The 23,383-nt window shown below is 41.9% G+C and overlaps 1 protein-coding gene across 1 annotated transcript in view; it reads right to left on the bottom strand.

The window, feature by feature from the left end:
- Nucleotides 1–3,582, bottom strand: part of RNF150 (ring finger protein 150) — a 119,303-nt gene extending 115,721 nt beyond the window's left edge. Inside the window, exon 1 of the mRNA XM_072334697.1 lies at nt 2,920–3,582. Coding sequence (XP_072190798.1) covers nt 2,920–3,385 — 466 coding nt within the window. The 5' untranslated portion in view covers nt 3,386–3,582. The remainder of the gene's footprint in view (nt 1–2,919) is intronic.
- Nucleotides 3,583–23,383: the final 19,801 nt, after the last annotated feature.

The following is a 23,383-nucleotide window of genomic DNA, read 5'->3' as shown; positions in this document are numbered from 1 at the left end:
GATTATGATACAGAGGATAAGTGCATTCTAGCATGAGAATCACAGAGCCCTTCTTTCCCTGTGAACACAGATGTCACAAATTTACCTCATTCTTCTGAACACATGTAGTGACCCAAGAAGAGGCTCCAAGAAAGCAAAGGCTTTAAAAACAGTAAATAAACTGGTTCCAATAGAACATCTTGGTTTGTTCCATCTGGTGCACAGAACAAATCCTGGAAAGCTGCATCTCAAGATTTGCACAGCAGGCTTTCAAATAATACCACCTTGGTTTTCATTTGAGGGGGTGGGAGGGTTTGGGGTGAAGGGATAACTAAGAACAATGTTTTGGACTGAAAAGTATCTTACTGCAGTTTCCTACGGACTTTAAGATCAGGATATACCATTTCAGCAAAGATTCACTGTAACTGAAAACAGCGGTGAAGTTAATCTTTAGCAGGAAATACAGAATAGTAACAAGTTAACATGGTCAAGAGAGGGAGTGAAGCATAGCAGTAGATCTGAAGAATTAAGAGTAGCAGTGAGAGAAACAGAACCACAAGAAGAAAATATAATGGTAAAAGAAAGAAGGCAAAGCACACAAAAGAGAAAGATATACACGACGGAAAAGAGGCATCTGCCTCAGGAAGACCAGCAGCTCTTTCATGAGGGCAGGGGACACACTGCTATTCAACAAGACATACCATTTTCTATATAGGAGTTTATTAAAGCTTCTAGGAAACCTCAAACAAATTTGCAGAAAGACAAAAGAGAAAAATAAGATTTACGCATTTCTTTTGACTTCTAAATTGCTTTTTAGTTCATATTTCACACACACCCCACGTCCCTCCCTTCCCTCCCACCCAACAAGTATTTTCCAGGATGGAATTTTCTTCTTCCCACTCCAGAATTTGGCGTGGGCAGAGCACTGCAGATGCTGCTCAACTCAGAAACCAAGAACCTGATTCATTCTTCCCTCGAATGTTGCACTATCATTTAGGCTAGGACCAAGCAAACAACAAAGTAAGTAGGAAAGATAGTTGTATACAACTGATACATTCACTTTGCCCGAGTGTAACAGTAGTACAAAAGGAAGAGTAAAGGTAAACTCAACTCTGCATCTCTGCTAGTTTGTCCAGTATTAATTAAATAATTATTTTTCCTTCTGTTCCAGCAGACTTTAGCTCTGAAATTACTGAGTTTTACCCTAGGCAGAGTGCAGGTTCTTTCTAAGTTACAAGCAGCAATCACTTTTTCAACTTCAGAGAATAAGAGCCCTTAAAACAAAGACAAGCTCACGCAGTCGGCAAAGCCCTTGAGTCTGATCATGTTCAACAAGTCTACATCATACTCTGCAGCGCCCATTTCAGCCTCCACAGCTGTGCAACTGCTGGGTAACAATTCATACTCAAAGAAGAATAAGCTGCAAATGGTCATATGATATCAAAGAAGCTGCCCCCAAGATAAGCGATAACAGTGATTGGATTTTTGAAAGCAGAGGCCGCTTTCAGTAAGAAAGATCCCTTACTTACTTCATTTTAGACTGTAAAGTAAACAAAAGCTCTACCATTTTAAAAAGCTAGATATTTTTTACTCCCACTGCTCCTTAATAAAACACCATTTGTATGGAGCGCACGCCTTAAAAACAGGCAAACTATTAATTGATCCAACATGTTGGCAGATTTAGAGAAACTTACTGGACATACATAAGCAATACATTTTAAGTTTCAAAACAGCCTGAGATTTACTTGAAGGGTGCATAAGCATGCCAAGGTCCTACTCTGTTATACTGCTTAGTAAATAATCTGTCATACTTAAAGTACAAAGGAGTATCATCTGGACAGCTACTAAACTACGTGCAGTGTATAAAGCACAGCTGTAAGAAGCTCAGGTGGTTAGGAGTTTCTTGTCTTACAAAAACAATGGAAAATAAGAATAAAAACCTTTTGCAGGCTCCATCAAAGAAACACGATTGTGCCCAACTAATCTCCTAATGAGATGGCACACAAGGGGTTCCAAAGGCACCACTTTTGCATCAGCACTAACATAACGCTCGCAAGGCAACAACTTGTTTTCCAACACATCCATGCTTTAACGAGAGACTTGAAAAATCCTATTAGAATAATATCCTGTTTTGCAGCCTTTCTGTGTTTCAATTTACCCACAACTCAGCTAAGATTCAACTGGTATGAAACAGCTGGGCACGATTAGTTACTGGATGCAAAACACACAGAGATTTCATAATAAATGGCATTTTAGTCCCCACAGAACAAGCTGGTGGTATAAAAGAGCAGTGACTCCTGGCAGAAAACACTACCCCTAAATAGAAGTCTGCTCAGCTGCTTTAAAAACTATTTTCTTATTCTTTCTTTTTTCCTCCCAGATCAAACATTGTTACAAACACAGAGGGGTTGTTTGCGGGAATAACCAGAGGTTTGTGTGCTCCTGACAAATGGATTTCTGCTCTGTTAGGCAACAAGAGCTTTTAGAGCCACGCAGCCATGTGCTGGCACTGCAAACAGAAGCTCCATCTGAGGGTTCTCCTGGAGAGTGAAGCCCCACAGATGTCAGAAATGGACAAAACGTCACACGTCCTCACCAAATCAGATACTCAGCATTCCTGTCTGATCCCTCGGCTTTTACATTATCTCAGACAAGACAGCAGTCTCCGCGTTCCCCTGTTAAGAGTATACCACAAACACTCTGCTCCTCTCTGGAAGGTCTTAATCACACCTGCTTCGGCACGGCACCTGACAGAGGATCCTCTCTCTGGCCACAACAAAACGCTGGTGGTTCCCCAGCGGACTCGAGGTCCATCCGTTCCTCCCACTACCCCAAACTTGGCATCTCCCAAACTTTTTGGCACCGAAGCACACACCGCGAGGGAGAAGCGGGGCCCGGCCCTCGGGGTGAGCCCACGAGGAAGGGGGCAGGGCAGCTCACCTGCGTAGGGCATGGTGACGGTCTCGTTGGCGTTACTGGAGCCCATGTTGTAAATGACGACGGCGGAGGCGTTCTGAGCGGCGGCGTGGCGGATCTTGTCCTTGTAGGTGCAGTTGCCCCGCGGGATGAGGGCCACCCAGCTCTTGCCCGGCGCCGGGGCGTTGAAGCGGGTGCCGGGGTCGCAGGCGTAGCGGTCGGCGGGCGAGGCGGAGAGGGCCACCTGCCCTCGGGCGTCCTGCTTGGGCGACTGGTCGCCGTAGCGCCCGCACTCGCTCTTCTCGCTGCGGAGCTCGGCGCCGCCGCCCGCCGGGTCGGCGTAGGTGATGTTGACGAAGGCCGTGTACCACTCCTCCTTCTCGGCCACGGTGAAGTCCAGGCACAGCAGATGCACGAAACAAAAGGACAGCAGCCATGTTGAGAGAGCCAGGCTGCGGCACGCTTGGATCACAGACATTGCCATCTTCATCTGCCGGCCCCCCCCCGGCCGGCCCGCCCCCGCCGCCTGCCTGCGCCGCGTGTGCGTGTGTGCCCCGACCGCCGGCTCCGTGCGGGGCGGCGCTGCTCCCGCCGGGCGCCGTGCGGGAAGGGCGGGCGAGGGGGCCCTCCCCTCTGCAGCCCGCTGCCTAATTCATGTCGGGGCCGTTTGATTTCCTCGGGCTGGCCCCGTCCCCTCCCGCGGCCTCCCCGCCCGCCCCCCCACCCTCCCCGAGCCGGCTCGCTTCCTCCTGCCCCCCTCCCCTCGTTCGCCCTGCCCGCACGGCTGCCTCCCCCGCTGCTGGCAGCCCGGCCGCCCGCCGGGCGGGGAAGGCGCGGGGGAGGGGGGGATTTCCACACGCGCACGCGGCGCCGCGCCCGCTCCGAGCCCGGCCCCTGCGGACGCCCGGCGCGGCCGCGCTCCCCGCGGTACGGGGCGCCGGGGGCCGCGGGAGCGGCACCTGCCGGCAGGCGGCGGCCGCGGCCGATGAACGTCAGCGAGGGCAGAGAGCGCGCCCCGCTGGAGGCGGGAGTCGGGGCGCTCCCCGCGCGGTCGGGCGCTTCGGGGCTCTTCCTCTCGCTGAGTGCAGTGGGACGGTCGGCAAAACTGACAATCTTACGGCCTCTGGCTTCGCCCGAGCGCCGCTGTCCCCCTTACAGGGAGAAGCACTCGTGCCTTGTCCAAAGTTGTTCTGATTTAAGTGATCGTGCGCAGGCTTTGGAATCCAGACCTAACAGCTTTCTCACCGTGGCTGCCCGTGCAGCTGTGAATGCCGCTGACGAGCAGGTTTGCTACGGTCAAGCGAACTTCTGGCATGAAGACGGCACGCAAAGCAACGCCTGCAGAAGTGACGGAACAGCTCTTTCAGAACACCCGGACTTGAGGAACGTGGCCAGAAAAGAATAGTTTAATCTTGGCTCGGCTAAAGCCCAGATTTGTGGATTTAAACATGCACAATATCCAAAAAGAGTTGTGCCAAGATGTAAGTACCTCTCAACATAAAACAAGGTCAAAAAGCAACTGGCTCTGTCCATCTTAGTGCAAGCGAGCAGCAAACATTACATGTTTTCATAGGTATGTTTGGTGTAACAGGAGGACATCTCACAAGATTTAACATATATTGCCTACCCCAACCACCTTGTTATTAAAAACCTGATGAGAGAAATGCCATGCCCTTTGGCTGAGATGAGATGTATAAATATCTCACTGCTGGCAATATTTGCCTGTTTCCACTTCAGCTTCATAGCTGCCATTGATCTAAGCCGTCTTCTGCTGACAGCCTTAACCATGAAAAGGTTATTTCCCCAGTGCTGACAAAATTGAGTTTTGGGAGGAAAATGTACAAATGTGGGAATAACAGAGAAAAATTTGTAACAAAATATAGTAGACTGCCAAAAAGCTGTAAGTCTACCAACAAGCAAAAGGACAACTTTGCTTGCAAGCCAATTCCTGGAGAAAGAAAGTCAGCAGTTAAGAAGAAAAAGTTACAATGTACAACTAATGTTGAGAAAGGAAAGTAGATGGCAATCAAGAGTAATTGGAAGGTGTTGAGATTTCAGAAGGGAAGCTAAGCCAGCAAGGAAAATCCATGATTGGCAGGGCTAGGGGCAATGAAACGTTTGTATACTTGGGAGAGAAAGAAGTATTATCAGAAGGGAAGACAGACAATATAAATGATTGATAAATATTTCAGGTTTATATCTGGAAAGAGAAGGATGATGTGTTTCCCAGATTATTGACTCGTAAAAGAGAGATTAAGACAGAAAAATGGTACTCATGAATCCCAAAGGAGTGGATGGGGAGTGGAGAGAATAACCAGAAACTTGGTATAACAGGAAAATCTTGAAATCACCGAATTACGATGACCAGGTAGTTACAGGTAGCCCAATGTTAACCAACCCCAAGGAAAACAAAATAGAACAATTCAGTTGTGTAGATGCTAGAAAGGGCACTTTTTTGTTTGGTCAGTTTAAATGGGAAGTAGCCTGCCAAACAAGCATGACTGATGTTTTTGCGTGGAAATTGCCAGTGCTGTTACATAGCCATCGCCATAGCAGCTTTTATTTAAAGGTGCTTTTCCAATGATATATGGTATTATCATTACAAGTGTAACTCATGAAGAATCTAGAAAGAAGAACTCAGTTGCATCAGAATGCTTTCATATAGCTCAGTGCAAAAATATGGCTCCAGGAAACCAAAACCACCAACCACTCTGGAGCAGAACTGGGGCCATGTGAGGGATTCCCTCTAGATTGCTAGGCTCCTTTGGACAATTCTATGGAGTTTTGTGAACCTCCGTCTGAGCCTGTTGGGAGGATCATTGCTGAGAGACAAAATGGCTAAGGTTTCAAGTTAGGTTAGGGCTGTCTAAATTCTGATGAGATAGCAGTTTGCCTGGAATTTAAACATCTTAACACATTCTTAAGAATGACTGGGCCTTGACCAAGATGGTGTCACTGGTATTTAGAAAGGTGCACTGGCACCTAAATTAGGCACTCTGGAACCCTTTACTGTTAATGGAAAGTACTTCCAGCAAGCAATTCAGAACATGCAAATGTAATACCTTATTGAGTACAGGACCTAGATGCTCCCAGGTGATTCTATGTTGAGCTGGACACAGGCAAAAGCAAAATGACAGAAAACATACACTCCAGGGCAGGCAAGAAGTTCCTCACTCTCCACTTCAGAAGCTTCATCTGATAGCTCCTTTTCCCTCAGCTTTCAGCCTGGTGACCCTTTACAGAGCTGGGACCCCAACAGGTGTGGGCTCAGGATGATTTGGGGTAAGAGCTAACTACAGGGCAGCCTGAAGGCTTTTTAATGCTGATGGACAGCAGAAAAAGTTGCCTGAAATACGATCTCTCTGCAGGTGCTCAGGAAAATGAATTCTTTCTTCTGTGAAACTGAAATTGAGTCTTGCTTACACCTGGAGAACAGAAGAGATGTGAACACTGGGAAACCAGACAAAGGGTAAAGTGATACCATTGCCTCACCCATTTGCTGCAAATACTATGCTTTGCATAAAAGAAGACAACACATCTGTGTCCATTAAGCGAGTTAATTGAGCGATACCTATTTTCCTGACCTAATTGACACTGTTAATATTCCATCCATCTTCCAATCCAAATGCAAATAGCTGCATTGCTTGCTACCTTATTATGGAGTCTTGCCTTAGATTTGAATACCGCTTCATTCTTCCATAACATTGTTGGAATTACTATAGATGCTACTGTCGTTCTGGTTTCATTTACTTAAGTACATTTAATGTTTTTGATAAAATTCTAATGTTCTAAAGAAACACTCAGAGTAAAGTTCCAGAAAAAACAAACAAACAAATAAATAAATAAAATGTGTTCCAGCCAAGATAAGCTCACTGTTGCTATAGGAAAGGTTTAGTAGAATTTATGAGGAAAGTGACATTTTCATTTAGAAATTATGAAAAGTGTTGAAGCAAGCTTTATCTCGTTTGATCCTTATTAAGTTTTCATAGTGAGATGGTGCTCCTGCTGTCCCAGAGGCAAAATTGCCACATCTTATCACATTTGTTTAGCGTCTGCTTTTGTTGTAGGGATTTTTTTGTAAACTACAAGAACCCAGGAGATTGCTGCTGATGAATGCCATTCTGCCTGTTCCTTCTTCTGTTATAGCCTCTTAAAAATGAAAACTTTTGAACAAAACATATCTCTTTTGTGCAATTTCTTTCTCTTCCATGATAGCCTGCTCAGCTCCTTTAAACTTTCCATGTTTTTATTGCTTGTCATTAATTTCATGTAGAGGTTTACTCAGCCCTCAAAATACTGGCCTTTCCTTTGCGATATAAAAATATCAGAAGTTAGCTTTCTTCAGCTATAAGATTATTTTCCTTGCTCTTTCTTATAAAGGGAGTCATTTAAATATCTCACTCAGAGAAAATGCAAACTGACAAAAACTCAGTCCCAGCTTTGCAGCGTAGCCCAGGTGTCAACACTCCACTGGTATTTCTTGCTATCCCAGCTGTCTGGTTCCTTCTGCACTATGCCACTAACCTCTTGATTTCAAGTGCTTACGCTACCACTTCTTTCAATAAAATAAAATAAATTAGCTATAACTGTGAAAGAGTGACATTTGCTACAGAAGATGCGTAGAAATGTGTGATTAAAGATCAGCTGTGCCTCATGCTGGAAATTCATGTCATCTGGAAGGAAGAAAGTCACGCTAAGCGCCAGTCAGGTGGCTCATAAATTGCGTTGTATAATGATAAATCTTGGAAGCAGTACTTGCCAGCTACATGCCACACTCTAACACTTAAAAGAAATACATAGTTCAGTCTTTGTGAAAGGAAAATGTGGATCTTGTCTATTGTAAACAGCATATATTAAATACTAATGTATTTTTCAATTAATAGCAGATTCCTGCTTCACACTGTTTTACCTGAAACATTTTAGCAAATATGTTGCAGAAGTAGGGACCTTGACAGACTTGAAAGGTGGCCCTGGGTGAACCTAATGAGATTCAGCATGGCAAAGTGCAAAGTTTTTTTACCTGGGCCGGAAGAACCCCAGGCATCTGTACAGACTGGGAGGAGTAGTCCTTGAGAACAGCTCAGCAGAGAAGGACCTGAGGGTCCTGATGGATGAGGAACTTAACATGAGCCAGCAGTGCGCTCTTGCAGCTCGGAAAGCAAATGGTTTCCTGGGCTCCATCAGGAGAGGGGTGGCCAGGGATAGGGAAGTGATTGTCCCTCTCTGCTTTTGTGAGGCCCCATCTGGAGTACTGTGTCCAGGTATGGAGTCCTCAATACAGGAAAGACAGAGCTGTTGGAAAGGGTCCAGAGGAGGGACACGAAGTTGATCAGGGGGCTGGAGCACCTCCCCTATGAAGACAGGCTGAGGGAGCTAGACTTGCTCAGCCTGGAAAAAAGAAGGCTGTGGGGTGACCTCATTGCAGCCTTCCAGTACCTGGAGGGAACCTATAACCAGGAGGGGAGTAAACTCTTTGAAAGGGCTGATAATAGCAGGACAAGGGGAAATGGTTTTAAGTTGAAAGAGGGAAGATTTAGGTTGGATGTCAGGGGGCAGTTCTTTACTAGGAGAGTGGTGAGCTCCTGGAACAGGCTGCCAAGGGAGGTTGTGGATGCCCCATCCCTGAAGGTGTTCAAGACCAGGTTGGACAGGGCCCTGGGCAACCTGATCTAGTAAATGTGGAAGTTTGGTGGCCCTGCCAGGCAGGGGGGTTGGAGCTTCATGATCCTTGAGGTCCCTTCCAACCCGGGTCATTCTGTGAAGTAGTATTAATTGCATGGACAATCAAAGTTATTCTCTCAACAGACATCTTGCTTCTGAGGCAATCAGCAGCAGGAGAGCAACAAAATGCAATGTTCATCTCGTGAAGGCTATATTGTAAGTCATGAGAGGCATAGTCAAGCCAAGGACTTTTTTTTTTAGTGGGAGGCACAGCTTTTGAAAGGACACTTCTAGAATTCTTCCACCATTTCTGAAATGAAGCTATTAATTGCCAGTACAGAAGGCTACACGTGCACACTGTAGCTGTGGTTCTGATCACCACTGCTGAGCACAGCCAACACTGAGCAGCTACTGTTTGTCAAGGCTCCCACCTACAAGACTGAATGGAATAATAGAGAACAGGTAGACCCTGGATAGTTGTGGGGATGTTTTTCTGGCACAATTCAGACAAATACAGATACTCCTGATCTCAAATGAGAGCTAGGAGGAATATATTTGAATTAACTAGGCATTTTCCTTTACTAATACACCTTGCTGCTGAATTTATTATACCATTTATATACAGTGCCATGCAGGTCACTGGTGGGGAAAAAAGAGAAAGATACCCAGAGCAAGTATAGATCCTTGTCTAAATGGAAGACATTAATATGTTGCGCTGAAAAAGATGTGCGGGGTTACTAATGGAGTTTTTACAGAGGTGACTTCTCAGATTGATCATCATTAATATTATCATTAATGGCCACAGCGCACGCAAACAAAATAGGAAAACACTAATGAAATACATCGATGACATAAAATAAGGTGCCATTGGCAATAGAGAGGAAGGCCTATATGGAATACTGAATAACTATATTGATTGGGCTGAGAGAGAGATGTGATGAAATTCAATAATTCATAATGCCAGGTCATGAATTCACAGACTAAAAATACCTATTTCTGCCCATTGGTTGGGGTGTTGGTTCTTTAGGACATCAATGTCACAAAGATATCATTAAAAAAAGAAACAACAAACTAACAACCCTACAATGCATTAGCAGACAGTCTCACCAACTGATGAGGGATATGAATCTGCTCTCACGTGTCCTCAAGAACACCCAGCTGGAGTTGTTTGTGTAGCTCTGCATAAAAGGAATTTTGCAGCTGGAGAAGATGCAGGAAAAGATAACTGGGAGAATGAGAGAATGAAGAACTTCTTTTTTTTTTTCAAAGGAAAATTAAAAACTTAACAACAAGGGGAAAACCAGAGGAGATGCACAACTGGATAGCAACTGTATCTGGAGGTCTAGATGCAATGGATGAAAAACAGCAATTTAGGATAAAGGCTGGTGTTTGGTATTTAAGGAAATATTTCAAGAATGTAAATGAATACAAACAGAGAAGGAGGAAATTGTCTGGTTACTTTTACATATTACTAATCTACACTAATTCTGTTTACTAATTGCTAAACCTACAACAGTGGCATTAAAGATGGCATGATAAACAGATGTGGTGGAGTTATTAAATGATTGCATTTGATAGCAGGGTTTGGATAAGATAATCCAGGAAATCCCCTTTTCGATCCAAACCTCACTTAAAAGTTGATAGGATCTTTTCCCCCTCCTTCCCCTAAAAGCAGCCTAAGTAACATTGTCAGAAGATGCCAGATTGTGCTGCCACAGACAGTTTTCTACATGCACTATGCCTAGGCTTCCATTTTTACAGGTTATGGTTGAAATGCTGCATAGCTGTGTTGCATTTAGCATATTTTATGATGTTCTTGCATATGCTACTCATGTTTGTTATCTACTCAAATCTGTATCTGGACAGGTTCTTAAAGGAAACACATTCAAATGTAGATACTAAAATACCTCTTGAAATGGTATTTTTGTCACTGGCTTGAATGAAAATTGCATTAATTCTAAGGATGCCAAGCATATGAAAAAAGATGAAAGCCCAGAATTTTGCTATTCTTTGGCTTTTTTTTTTTTTTCTCCTTATGGCTACTTTAAATTTAGTGCAAGGATATTCCTTACCTGATCTCTGAGTTGGGATCATAGAATCACAAGGTTGGAAAGGACCTACAAGATCATCTAGTCCAACTGTCCTCCCTTTACCATACCTACAGAAAACCGCTAAACCACATCTCCTAGCTCCCTATCCAGATGCTTCTTGAACACTGCCAGGGATGGCGACTCCACATAGGATGTATCCTATGAAGGCTTCCCACACACAGTTAAAAGAAAGAAGTACAAATAGATGTTATTTAAAATTTGATAGGGCTGAGATAGGTTTTATTAGTTTGAAGCTATTACCACTTCTCATTCCCTTTGTGCTTTCCCTCCTCTAAGACTTGCCTTTCAAAACTGAGTGTTCTGGATTCAACAGTCAAATAGCTCAGACAATGCATTTAGATTTTAGATAATAGCCCTAGCTGTTGTATCATGTCCTCTTATCTCTTACATTTATTGGTTGTTTATCAGTACAATTAGAATGGCAGAGAAATGCAGGATAAGAACTGATGAAAGATTCATATGTACTTTTAGAAGATAAGTAATTCAAGGAAGTTTACTCAAGTTCTAGTTCTGATTTTTTGTTGGTTTGTTACATAAAATTGAGCACAGCAGTTTGAAATAATACTGCCTTTTGTCTGACACAGTTAAAACTCAAGTCCCTTTATGACACTGCACCTTTATTCGGCATATGCATTAGTCAGTACCTTGCCTAAAAGCTCCTTCTTGCAAAGAGACTAAAAGTTTTGTTGTCAGACAAGTCAATTTAATGGTTCATTACAGCATTGTCTTGGGAGAAGAAAAGGCTTTTCTGGAGTCAGCATGGCTTTGTTTGTTTTTGTTGAAGACTGCAAAGTCTAATTAGGATTCCTGTAAGAGAGTACATTATGATCACTTATTTCGATTTTCTATGACACTAATGATGTTATTAACATCTAAATTGTTAACATTGATTTTATTACTAAATATCACTCCTAGGTCCATGTTTTATGAGACATTTAAAAAGAAATTAACTTTTCAACTTGTTAGCATTTACACTTCTCAAACTTCAGAAACTAATATTTGATCTTCAAAGTAGATTTGTACTAACCCATTGGCAGACTCTGAAGCAACCCACGAACGCAGGCAAATGCCACTTCTCTTACTGTCCGACCCATTAATAAGAAAACAGCAAAATGTTTCAATAGGTGCTAAGGCTGCTCTGCTGATGTTGCAGAAGACCAAAATCAAATACAAATGCAAAATACTCATTTACAAAATTAACTGAGCTCTTTCATAAGCATAGCACGGCCTTGGTCTGGTTTCTTTGCCTTGAATGCTTTTGTCCTAAACAGAGTGCTCAGTTTAGTAACTGAATGCAGCTACCAGTTCATGAGTCTGACACATATAAGCCAACAAGTAGACTAAAAAGTTTTCTTCCCAAATGCATGCTTGCTTCCAAATAGTCTGGAGAGATCCAAAATACATATTTTATTTATCCAATACCATTTTCACAATCCAGCTTGTAGAGACTCAGCTATTAGAAAATCAGCTTTCAGGCAAGTTTTTGCAAGACAAGAGGCTTGAAAGATTTAAAAGGAAGCCCTCAACCTATCAGTCTGTTAGGAAATCCAGAGTGGTCAGAGAGTAGAGCTCTCCACTCTAAGGAATGAGAAACTTCACTGCCTCTCCTCATCTCAGGGGCAAGTTAGGGCTCTGCTAGAGTAGGTAGAAAACAAACAGACTGCATACTTGGTATGCTGCAATAGCACAGATAGTGGCAACATTTCCTCATCATTTAGGAACTGTCTATGTTACCTACATGTGTAGCAGAGTGATTTGTCCAGAAAGAAAACTTTTCTTCTTGTGTTCTATTTTTTTTCCCTGATGCTCAACATAGTGATTTATTCACAGGACCTTGAAAATGGCTGTATTTAATAGCCATAGAACCCAGAACAACATCCAATTTCTACATGGCTAAAACACAGCAACACACAGGAAGGTACAGAAAGCCCTATGATAAATCAGTGTGAGGTGATCTTTCCTCTCTTTGTTGATTCCAGTTCATGTCATACTGCCTTCTGGAAGTAACTGTCATAAATCTTGAAGCCCAAGGTCTTTGCATTGTGTTAGCATCAGCCACTAGAAATATATGCCTTCAAATACCCCAGCTCAGCCTCTGAATTTTGCTTCCAGTTACAGTGATCCAATGGTAACAAAGTCTATATTTCTGTTTTGAACAAGGACTTTCCTCCCACAATTATTCCAATGTTTAGATGTGCTCCTTCACCAATATACCAAGATTGAAATTTTTTCTATTGTCTTCTCAGTCTTCATGATACAGATTTTACACTGAAGTTGGTGACATAACAGAACAAAAACTACATAACTCATCTCTGTACACAGACGCCACAAACTACTTACGCACCACAGTTCATAGAACACTGCAGTACCTAGCAGAGATAGAAAGGTATTCTAGCAGTGATCTTGATGCTTTATGGAAGTTTCCTTCCTCAAACCTACTGAGGACTTAAACCTATTTCAATTCAGTCAAAAGCTTTTTAACTTTCAGACCATAGCTGAACATGAACTGCTTGAACTTAAATTAATCATATGAAAAATTTATTTGATTAATTTGATTAATAATTATTAATTTGTATGATTCCCTATGTAGCTCAAAGGGAACATACTGAGCATTAAAAACATAAGCCAGTGTGAATGTAAGTTGAGTTATTTACATAAGTATTTTATGAGTACATTTTTCACTAACCATCAAATGCAGAGTGTTCAGTCCCTGTATATCAGTCAGCATAAAGAATGAAAAGATGGTACTTTCCTGTAGACCAGCACATTACCGTAACTTTTGGTTTGCACAAATTCAATGAAAATTCAAACTTCTCAATCAATGGGATGTGTAATTTAAGCATGTTACCACAAGAGGTCATTATTACTCCATGAGAACAGTGCTCGGGCAATTCAGTACTAAAAATATTGGTATCTATGCATATGTGCTGAATTTACTCACAGGTAAGTTAGAGCTAAGTCATAAAGCAGATTGTTTTATCATATTCATTGAAAATATATAATAAGTCCTAAGTGATTACCGAAATATATACACCTTAATCTATGTCTTCTCTCAACTTCCTTAATTTCATTCTTGATTCTCTATGTACACTTGTCATTCAACTTTCACACAAGGATAAATAAAAGGTGACTTTATGGGATACTTTTCTTGCTGGCAGAAAAATCTACTTAATGTTGCAAAAGAAATAACTTTTAAGATCACAGCTCATACTCTTCCTTAAGACCTTTTGACCTTCTACAAGAATCCATGCTCCTTGTCCAACCATTAAAATATAACAGAAATGCTTCCCTCTCTACTTTGTTACATGATATCTACCTGTCTCACCAGCATAAAGAGGTAAAAAGAAGTTAGAAAACTGCTTTAAAATCAGAGCCCTCCAGAGGTTCTCTTTGCCATGATTACACATAAGTCTTGCCAATGTTATTTTGCATAATTGAAAATCACAAACTTTCTTACTCACACCTGCACCTAAAAATTTGTATCTAGGCACCCATCTCGTGTCCTAACAGGAGCCACGCACATTCTGTCTTTACAGAAACTTCCTTGACCCAGCAAATGCAATCTTGGCATGTTTAGGTCAATTGAAAGTACTGTCCAGCATCTTATGACTGACCCTTTTCTTTACATCTCTCTGCCAGGTCTCCATTTTTAGTCACACCAAATTGTTGCTACCAGCTTCACCTTCAAGGACATCATAGACTCTCAGGTTTGCCACTTCAGCATCCTCACACCCCTCCCTGCCCATGCTGCCAGCCTCTGCTGCCCACTCATTTGTCAAAAGCACTGCCATGCTTCCTTCCAGCTGGTACAAATCATTTTGCATTTCTTCAAAATCCTCCATAAGCCCAATGGCAATTTCTAAAACAGAATAACTCCAAACCTGATGTAGTAAGGCATCATCTATGACCACTGACTGCTACTTCTTACCTCGTTCTTTCCCCACTTCACCTCAGAAGTTCCCGTGTACCCAGCTGTAAGGTCTTTGAAAGAGAACCATCTTCCACGCTTTTATGATCCTTTATGCAGTAGGGTCATACTCCATTCTACAAGCTCCAATGCAATGAAATCAAATAAACACAGATTAAGGGTCTGAGTTATGAGAGAAATGGCTTGCATAACTTATTTGTTGTGGAGATGTTGTCAGCCTGGGAATGGGTTTCAATGTCAGCACAGTCTGATGACTATTTTATGACTTCAGACTATGTCTCCAAAGCCAGTCATGATTGAGACCATAACAAATTCACTGAAATCAACAAACTCCCATTCATTTTCAATGAAGCTGGGATTTCACCCTCAGCTAAGTACACAGCACAGAATCACATCAGCACAAAGAAATTGTTGTTGTGTCCATATTCTCATCTAGCGATATCACCATGGAAACCTCACAGACATTAAAGCTAACAATCCAGTACCATTCAATTAGCACAAGTGTCATGCTACTCTCATGAGCAACTACAACAATATATCTAGTTCCTTGAGATACTAAAAGCTTGCTGCACAAACACCCCACATGGGAAGAAAATCTAGTTCACTAATTTCATGGATATGTTACTACCTGCAAAACTTATGGCTGAAGAGTGTATTTGTCATTGTACTTTCAGATGATAAAGAATTCCAAAAATCAGTATTTCTTCCAGATTTTATCCATAATAACCCTCATCTCATTTTTTGTTTTCTAACTAGTATTGCCACTAACTGACATCAGAGAAATAAAGATTACAGTGGAGAAATAAACATACTGCTGCTGTACACTTAACTTGCAATACAGACAAAATACATTAAATATTCAGCTTATTTCTATACAACCACTGTATGAGAAAAGAACAGTGTTGTGGCTTTCATTTGAAAGCTGTGATATGCTGACTGGCTCTATCAAATAGATGATTTTCTCCTTGTGTAGAAACATGGTGCTTAAAAAATATGAATTATTACTATATGAATTCTACTCTAATGTTCAATTCTACTCTAAAGTTGAATCTATTATTCAATTTGAAAATATATTTTTTATGTTACGTTGAGAGGAAGGTAATAAAAAAATAGCATCTATAATTTTCTAACTTAGAGCTGCTTCCTGCATTGCAACTAAAACAGCTCCAATTGTTTACAAGCATATTCCCCATTGTTCAAGAAGGTAAAGTTCTCTTAATTCTTACATCAAATATTAGCCCTAGCATAGTATCTCTTAACTTTCACTTGCCATCAAACAAATGCTGGTGACTCAAGTGATTTTGTGCATATGCACAGATATTCTGCTAATTACTGCCTGAACATTACAAAACTGTGTTAGCCTTCATTGTTTTGCTAAATCTGTTACTTTATGGCCAGAGAGATGACTCCAGTGCAGCTCTGCAATCAGTAGTGAATCCAGGCCCTCATAGTTAGTTCAAAGCTCAACATCCTCCATCCACTTCGTAATATGAGAAAAAACTGATGGAATTTTATTCACAAGTCCTACATGAACCATTTATTTGTTTCATGTTCAGGTGAACTTTCCTTCACCTCCAAATTTGTCTGTCCTTAGCTTCAGCCCACCTTCAGCTTCTGACCCCAACCATGTCCTACCCAGGGGAATGATAATTCTTGTAGCTTCATCTGGTTTGTTGCATCATCTCTCAGCTTCTCTGTTCCATCAGCTGATTCACTGCAGATGGCTAGATAAATCCAGCTATGCTTTTTGACCCCTTAGCTCTAAAAGCTGCACAAACTTTATCTGCCTGATCAAATATCACAGGCACAAGGAAGGTGGCAGTCTGAAACGAAAAGGGAGAGAAGTGCTCATCTCTCTTCCCTGCTAACAGAGCTTTCAGCTCTGCTCAGAATGGTGTACCTTTACCTTCTATGTCAGCTACATGTTGCTCAGAAATATGATGTCGCAGAGCCATTGCAACATAAAGGGTTGGAAGCCCCATCTTTTTGTGGCTAATATTTAATCCAGCCTGTTTCAAAACAAAGGGAAAATAAGGTTCCTTCCCTCTTCTGTTTGATAGCTCTCCACACATGAGTTCTTTGCACATTTGCTTGCACATTTGCATCAGGGGAATGCATATCTTGCACTCTTCTCTCAAACAGCTCTTCCTAAAGGAAGCACTCACACACGTGGCATGTTATGATGTTATGTATGCCCCAGAAATCCCCATCTGCCAGTCAAAGTAGGGAACCCCCACATTACCACTGATTGCCTGAGAGTTTTTTCTTATCTATCATCTGCCAACAGGCCTCTGCTAGGGAATACATTACATCCCTGTCAGCTAGTGAGTCAGCGGGTACTGATGGTGTTAACTTTCAGTCAACAATAAGCAAAAGCTTTTGAATGCTGCTAACGTGTATTAGGCTTAGGAATTTCTTCTTCTATCGGAGGAATGAAGGACTGTTTCTGTCAAAATCCCAAAAGGGAAGGCAAAAAAAAAAAATTGTGTTGTAACTTGTTTCCAAGCTGGATAATTGCATTTCAAGTTTATCTGCATTTATCTCCGCGTTCTTCTTTTCCAAAGATGCCTATAGTATTCCCACATGCTATTTGTTAACTACAACAGCTCCACAAGAGAGAAAGATGCACAACAAAGAGTAGCAAACTCTCTTTTGATACATTTGACCAGCTTTCAGTAACTGCTTTTATTTCAGCACTTTGGCTTTGCTCATAAATGGGCTCTGTCACACAGAGTTCTCTGTAAACCTCTAGGGTGCATTCACACCTAGCAAGCATAAAATATCAGCAATAAGAAAATGACTCCAAATTTTACATCAGCTTCACCTCTGATGCAAACACTGCCATCTGCTAGCCCCTAAACATTCAGATGAGATCAGCATTAGGCTGAAGAGCAACTGTCGTAGTTGAATCTGAGGAAGTCTGAGGTAATTACAGATTGAGGTTACCAAAAGGGAAGAATTCATCTTCTTTTTTTTTTTTTTTTTTTAAAAAAAAAACTTTCAGGCCACTCTCCCATTGCTCTGTAAGTGGCTACCTAATTATAAGTAGAAGAAACGACACCATTCTCTAATAAGTCAAACTTTAAAACTTGTACCTTGCCTCCTGAGCATCAAATTTGGACTCATTCCTCAACTTTGTGACACCTGTGGTGAAACAAACAGCAATTTAGGAAAGCTCCAGTGAGTTCCCAGCAGAGGTCCATGTACTCAGAGCTCAGCCTGCAGCAAGCGCACTGCACAAGCACCTGGTTCCCTGGGAGCAGCAGGTGACTGCAGAGCACTGCATTCCTTGTGAAAGTCCCCACGGGGAAGGCCTGTGACAGACAGAACAAACGTCTGTAATGAGTGCAGGGCAGTGAGATGCTGGGGCAGACACAGGGAGTACATAGTTGGAAGAGCCAGAGTTGGCAGGGCTGCATGAAAGCAAAGTTAGGTAGTGTGTAACGTTAACATATGCTCAGCTAGTGAGCTCTGAAACCCTTGCACCCTTCAGCAAATATTCACAGGCTGCCACTCACATTTTACAAGTACGGTCCTCATTGCCATGCACTGCAATACCCACCCCACCAGTAGCTGAATATGACAAGGCCCAATGCAGGGTGAAGCCAGACAAGCCCACCAGTGGCCATGAAGATGCTTGTGGAGCTTGAGAACATCCCACAACAGGGGACGTATGTACAGGACACAGCAAGTGCATCACCACTACCTTTCATTCAACTGATCCCATTTCTATTCTAGATGTTTAAGGATCTTAATTAGGGGTCACTGTCTTCCTTGGAACTTTAAAAGACCTGTGAGAAGCTGCTAGAACACTGAACTTACTTCATTCCCCAAGTCCACATGAATAAATTCAGCAAGCTACTTTTTTTTTTTTTTTTTTTTTTGACAGTCCAGCCATTTGATAGCCTTGATTAAACCTTTTCAGAATGACTGGAGGCTCTGGATGTTATTTATTCATCTTCAAGCACAGAAACAGTCACTCATGCATAAAAACCCTCAGCAGCTCACATAATGATGTGCTTACTTATGCACAGGGATCCTCAGAAACTCACACACTGGCACGCTCCTCCCCTGCTGTACTGGGTAACATGCACATGGACACACTGGCCCAGAGCACTTATTTTAGAGATCCTCCCAGGCTCCCACTAGGCCTCCTCTCACTTGAAGCTGAAAAGAAAACTCCCCAGCAGCTCCAGCTCCTGCTGCCAAATGCTCACCCACCTCCATTTCTCAGCAGAGCTTTTCCTCACCGTTGTGCTATTTCCCTGCTGAGGACTCCCCTTAAGGTCACTAATGCACTTATGAAAGAAGATCTCATTTTCGCTGCCTTCACATCTTAACATCACGATGTCAAGGAGCTGCTGTTCTACTTTTGGGGTTTTATTCAGTTTTGTTTTTTATGGAAATTTTATATTAAACGAACATTACATGGCAGTCAAGGGGATGAGATGGCTCAGGGAATCTGTAATGGGCTGTGAAGCCTTCCCTTTCTAGGCCAGCACTCCAACTCATTCCAGGCTTGTTTAGCTGGATTTAACATCAGAAAAAGTATGCTCATTTAGAAGGTCTGAGCTCTCTGAAAGTAATTAGACTTAAAACAAATAGACTGGTGACAAGAACACCACTATGCAAATAAATTCCACCAAGCAGGCACTTGAAAAAAAGAAAAACACCACTATGCAATGGAAGTAACATTTCACTTCAGATGGCTAATAATACCAATGGGAATGCTCTAGAGAAATAAACAAAGAAGGAACAAGGAAAAAGAAATAAAAAAGAAAGAAAGAGCAACGAGAAAGAAAGACAGTCAGTTGCAATAAACTTGTACTGTTTTCATAGAATCATTAAGGCTGGAAAAGACCTCTGAGATCCTGTGGAATCATCTAGTCCAGTTGTCCAAACTATGACCAGTATTGCTCCCCAAACCACATCCCTAAATACTACAGTTACCCTTTCCTTAAACACCTCCAGAGACAGTGACTCCACCACCTCCCTGGGCAGCCTGTTCTAATGCCTGACTACTCTTTTTGAGAAGAAATTCTTCCTACTATCCAGCCTGAAGGACCCCGGTGCAGCTTGAGGCCATCGCCTCTCATCCTATTGCTGTTACCTGGGAGATGAGGCCAACCCCAACCTCACCACAACCTCATTTCAGGCAGTTGTTGAGAGCAATAAGGTCTCCTCTGAGCCTCCTCCACAATGAACAATCCTAGCTCCCTCAGTCACTTCTCATAAGACCTGTGCTCCAGACCACTCACCAGCTTTGTTGCCCTCCTCTAAACACACCCAAGGGCCTCCATGTCTTCTGTGTAGTGAGGTGCCCAAACCCGAGCACAGTACTTCATGTGCAGCCTCACCAGCACCAAGTAGAGGGAGATGATCACCTCCCTGCCTCTGCTGACTGTGCTATTTCTGATATAAGCCAGGATGCCTTCTGCCTTCTTGGCCACCTGGGAACACTGCTGGTTTATGTTCAGCTGACAGTCAGCCAACTGGAAAGCCACTTTGCCCCAAGCCTGTAGTGTTGCCTAGGGTTGTTGTGACCAACGTGCAGGACCCAGCACTTAGTCTTGTTGAACTTCATCCCATTAGACTCCGACAGACTGTCCAGGACCCTTTGAAGGTCTTCCTACCCTCAAGCAGATTCCCCCAACTTAATTTTATATATAAAAGACAACATCAAGTTTATTTGCATGCAAAGGTGCAAACAAGGCCTTCATAATCTTTTCATATATGCTTAGATAATGAATTTCAGAATAAATAGTAAGGTAACATGATACAATGTTTTAAAAACTGCTCCTTAATTAGCGATGATTACCAGATTTGCTCTTGTGATTTCCTATGTTGTTTGTAATATTTTAAGTAAGGCATTGTGAACTGCAGTTTTGAAAGAATATTTTGTTCAAACCTGAGAAATTTAACGAGTGCTCAGTACACAGAGAAAAGCTTCCTAAGTTCAATAAGTTGCTACAGTTGATTGTTACAAGACTGAGAGGGGTATCACCGTATTCTTCATTAGCATTTTTTTTATTACTCTGGTTTTTCAACAATTGAATTTTCAGCATTGACTACCAGAGGCAACTGGAACTTGTTCAGATTCCTAGACTGACCACTGACACAAGATCAGCAAGAAACAGAAAACAAACAACCCCTCAGCCACCTTGATGGTACTTCCACCTGTACATCAGACACATGCTCACTGCAAAGAGAGAGAACTTCCGCTTGTCAAAAAGAACAATAATCTAGGAAAAACTGGTAAGGAAATTAGATGTCTAACCAGGATGCCGCTTTTTTTCTTGTCCCTCTTCTGTACTTTTACCTCAGGTACAACAGCGTTGCAGTTTTCCACCTGTGTTTTCAATAATGCATAAAATAATTCCCCCTTGTGCTCCACCAGAAAGGCTTTTGCTCAGCTTAAAAAACACCTGGAATATTTACTATAAGATGAAAACATATTTCACAGTACATCACCTGCTAAGTTCTAGCTCAAGGACTAGAGATGCATTACTCCATAATAAGTATAAATAAGAACTGTAGTGAACATTGGTGGCATGACAACATTGACACTTTGATAACTTTAAGTGTTATGTTGATAATTGATAGAACTGTTATCACAACCCTGCACTAGAATGAATTCTAGTAAATAAAACATAAATGGGAATGAATATAAACTACAATTAGAATACCAGCTAAGAGCAGTGAGACATACCCAAACAAATTTCTTCTTAAGTCAGTCAAAATAGCGAGGGCTGATGTCCATGCCTAGAAAAGGTTCTAAGCCTTGTCTGTACAGTGGAAATAATACAAGTATGGTATTGTACATATATGGAATCATACAAATATAGATGTAAATAAATAGCCAGAGGGTAACTAAGGAAAAGGACTCACCAACTCTGAGGCCTTCAAGATAGGTGCTCACCAATGTCAAGGCTCACCACAAGAACTCCGCAAAGGAGCTACCTCCAGAAAAAGATGTTACATTAGTGGTGGTCAGCCTTTAAGTGGGATCTGGGAGAGGTGGAGTCAAGCTCCACCCATTCCACGAGCACAGCTGAATTACCTTCACCTGTGTTCCTGTAGCTGACTCATCACTTGCCTCAGATGGTTAATCAGAGGTTCAGGCTGTGATCAAGTTTTCCTTACACTTGTTATAATTACCTGCATTCGAACATTCTACTTATAATACAGATGTTACATAACCTAAAATATAAAGTCCACTATGTAATGAATTGAGGCACGATGCTGTTATCAGCATGATGCTGATTGAAAACCTTTATCCATAATGCTTTAGAAGAACACGGTGTAGAAAAAATAAGGGACCTTTTGAAGTTTGCAAAAGAAATGATGGGAGCTCCCTGCAGCATCAGGAATTGAACTGGTGACTCAAAAGATCTCTTTCAGTCCCATGAACCAACAGTTAAACCACCCACATTATATGTCATAAAACAAACAATCTGTCCTTCAGCTTTCATTAGGTGAATATATTCAGTGTTTAATTCAGCCAGTCCTCGGTATCACTGATATTAGTCTCATCTAAATGGAGCTATAATTAGACAGGAAAACCATTCAGTTCAAATTTGCATAAGATTTCTATGACTGAATGCTACTGAATAAGAAAAAGCTGTAATTAAAGGAGAAAAATTACCGTCTGGATAAGAAGTGACACAAAAGGGGAACGTGTCAGGCAAGCTCGATAACAGAAGAAAAACATGAAACAACTGAAATGTTGAATTTATTTTCACAAACATTTCAGAAAAAAAGGATGGCAAACAAATATTCTGCCTCATCTAGACCATAGTCCAAGTGCCTCTGAAGTCACTTGGATGCTCCTATTCAGTGGACATTGGGTCCTTGCAAGGAATGTTGTTAAGTTTGGACAAAAGTCGCTCACAGTATTTGTGCAACCTCCACCTTTGGCAACATTTGAGATTCAGCTGAACAAGGCAACCTTATTTGATGTGGAAATTTTCAGCAGGTAATTTTCAGTGGCTAAACTCCAGCAGTCCCTTTCAATCTAATTTACTGCACTATTTTACTAATATTTTCTCTAAATTAGAAGAGATTTTCTTGTCATCAGTGTATGAGTTTGCAGCACAGATTTTCCATTGCATAACCACCATCACTGAACAATATTGTTCCACATACCGTTTATAATTCCACTTGCTGCTGCTTGTGACTGTTTGTTTGCTGCTGCTTGTGACTCTCATGCTTTCACTGCTCACCCTTGAGAAGAGCCTCTGACTTCTCTATAATTTCTCTTTAGGTCCTTGAAGATGGCAATGAGATCTTTTCAGCCTTCCCTTCTTCAGATTAAACAATCTCAGCTCAATTCATACAACATGCACTACAGCCCTTAAATCCTAACACTCTCCCATTGTCACTCACTGTCTTGTACTCTTTGGTCCATTAAGTTTCATATCTACTTCCTTTTGTGACAGAACAGGCTTTTCCCACACCCTGTCACTTAGCACACTGATTGAAATCCACCATACCCCATTCTGACCTTTCATTTTGCCAGCTATGGGACGTTTTTTAGCCTTCTCCTAGGTGAGAGGCTTCTCAGTTTCCTGATCACCTTAGCAAAGTTTCCTTCCACATGGCTGTATTATCTTTTTTTTTTCTTCAGCAGGGATTAACTGATACTAACTGGTCCACACACATAGACATACAGGAAGTTTACATTGACTTGAGTCCCTCTTCCTTCAGCAACCTCCAGTGGAACTTAACTTGTGTGGCATGGCTACAGCTGTACACCTCTCACGCTAGATCAGAGTTAAACAATGGTACT

The sequence above is a fragment of the Excalfactoria chinensis genome, chromosome 4 (genome assembly GCF_039878825.1).
Source record: "Excalfactoria chinensis isolate bCotChi1 chromosome 4, bCotChi1.hap2, whole genome shotgun sequence".
Classification (NCBI taxonomy): domain Eukaryota; kingdom Metazoa; phylum Chordata; class Aves; order Galliformes; family Phasianidae; genus Excalfactoria; species Excalfactoria chinensis.
Note: the sequence above shows the minus strand (reverse complement) of the source record. Positions and strands in the feature narration are given on the sequence as shown.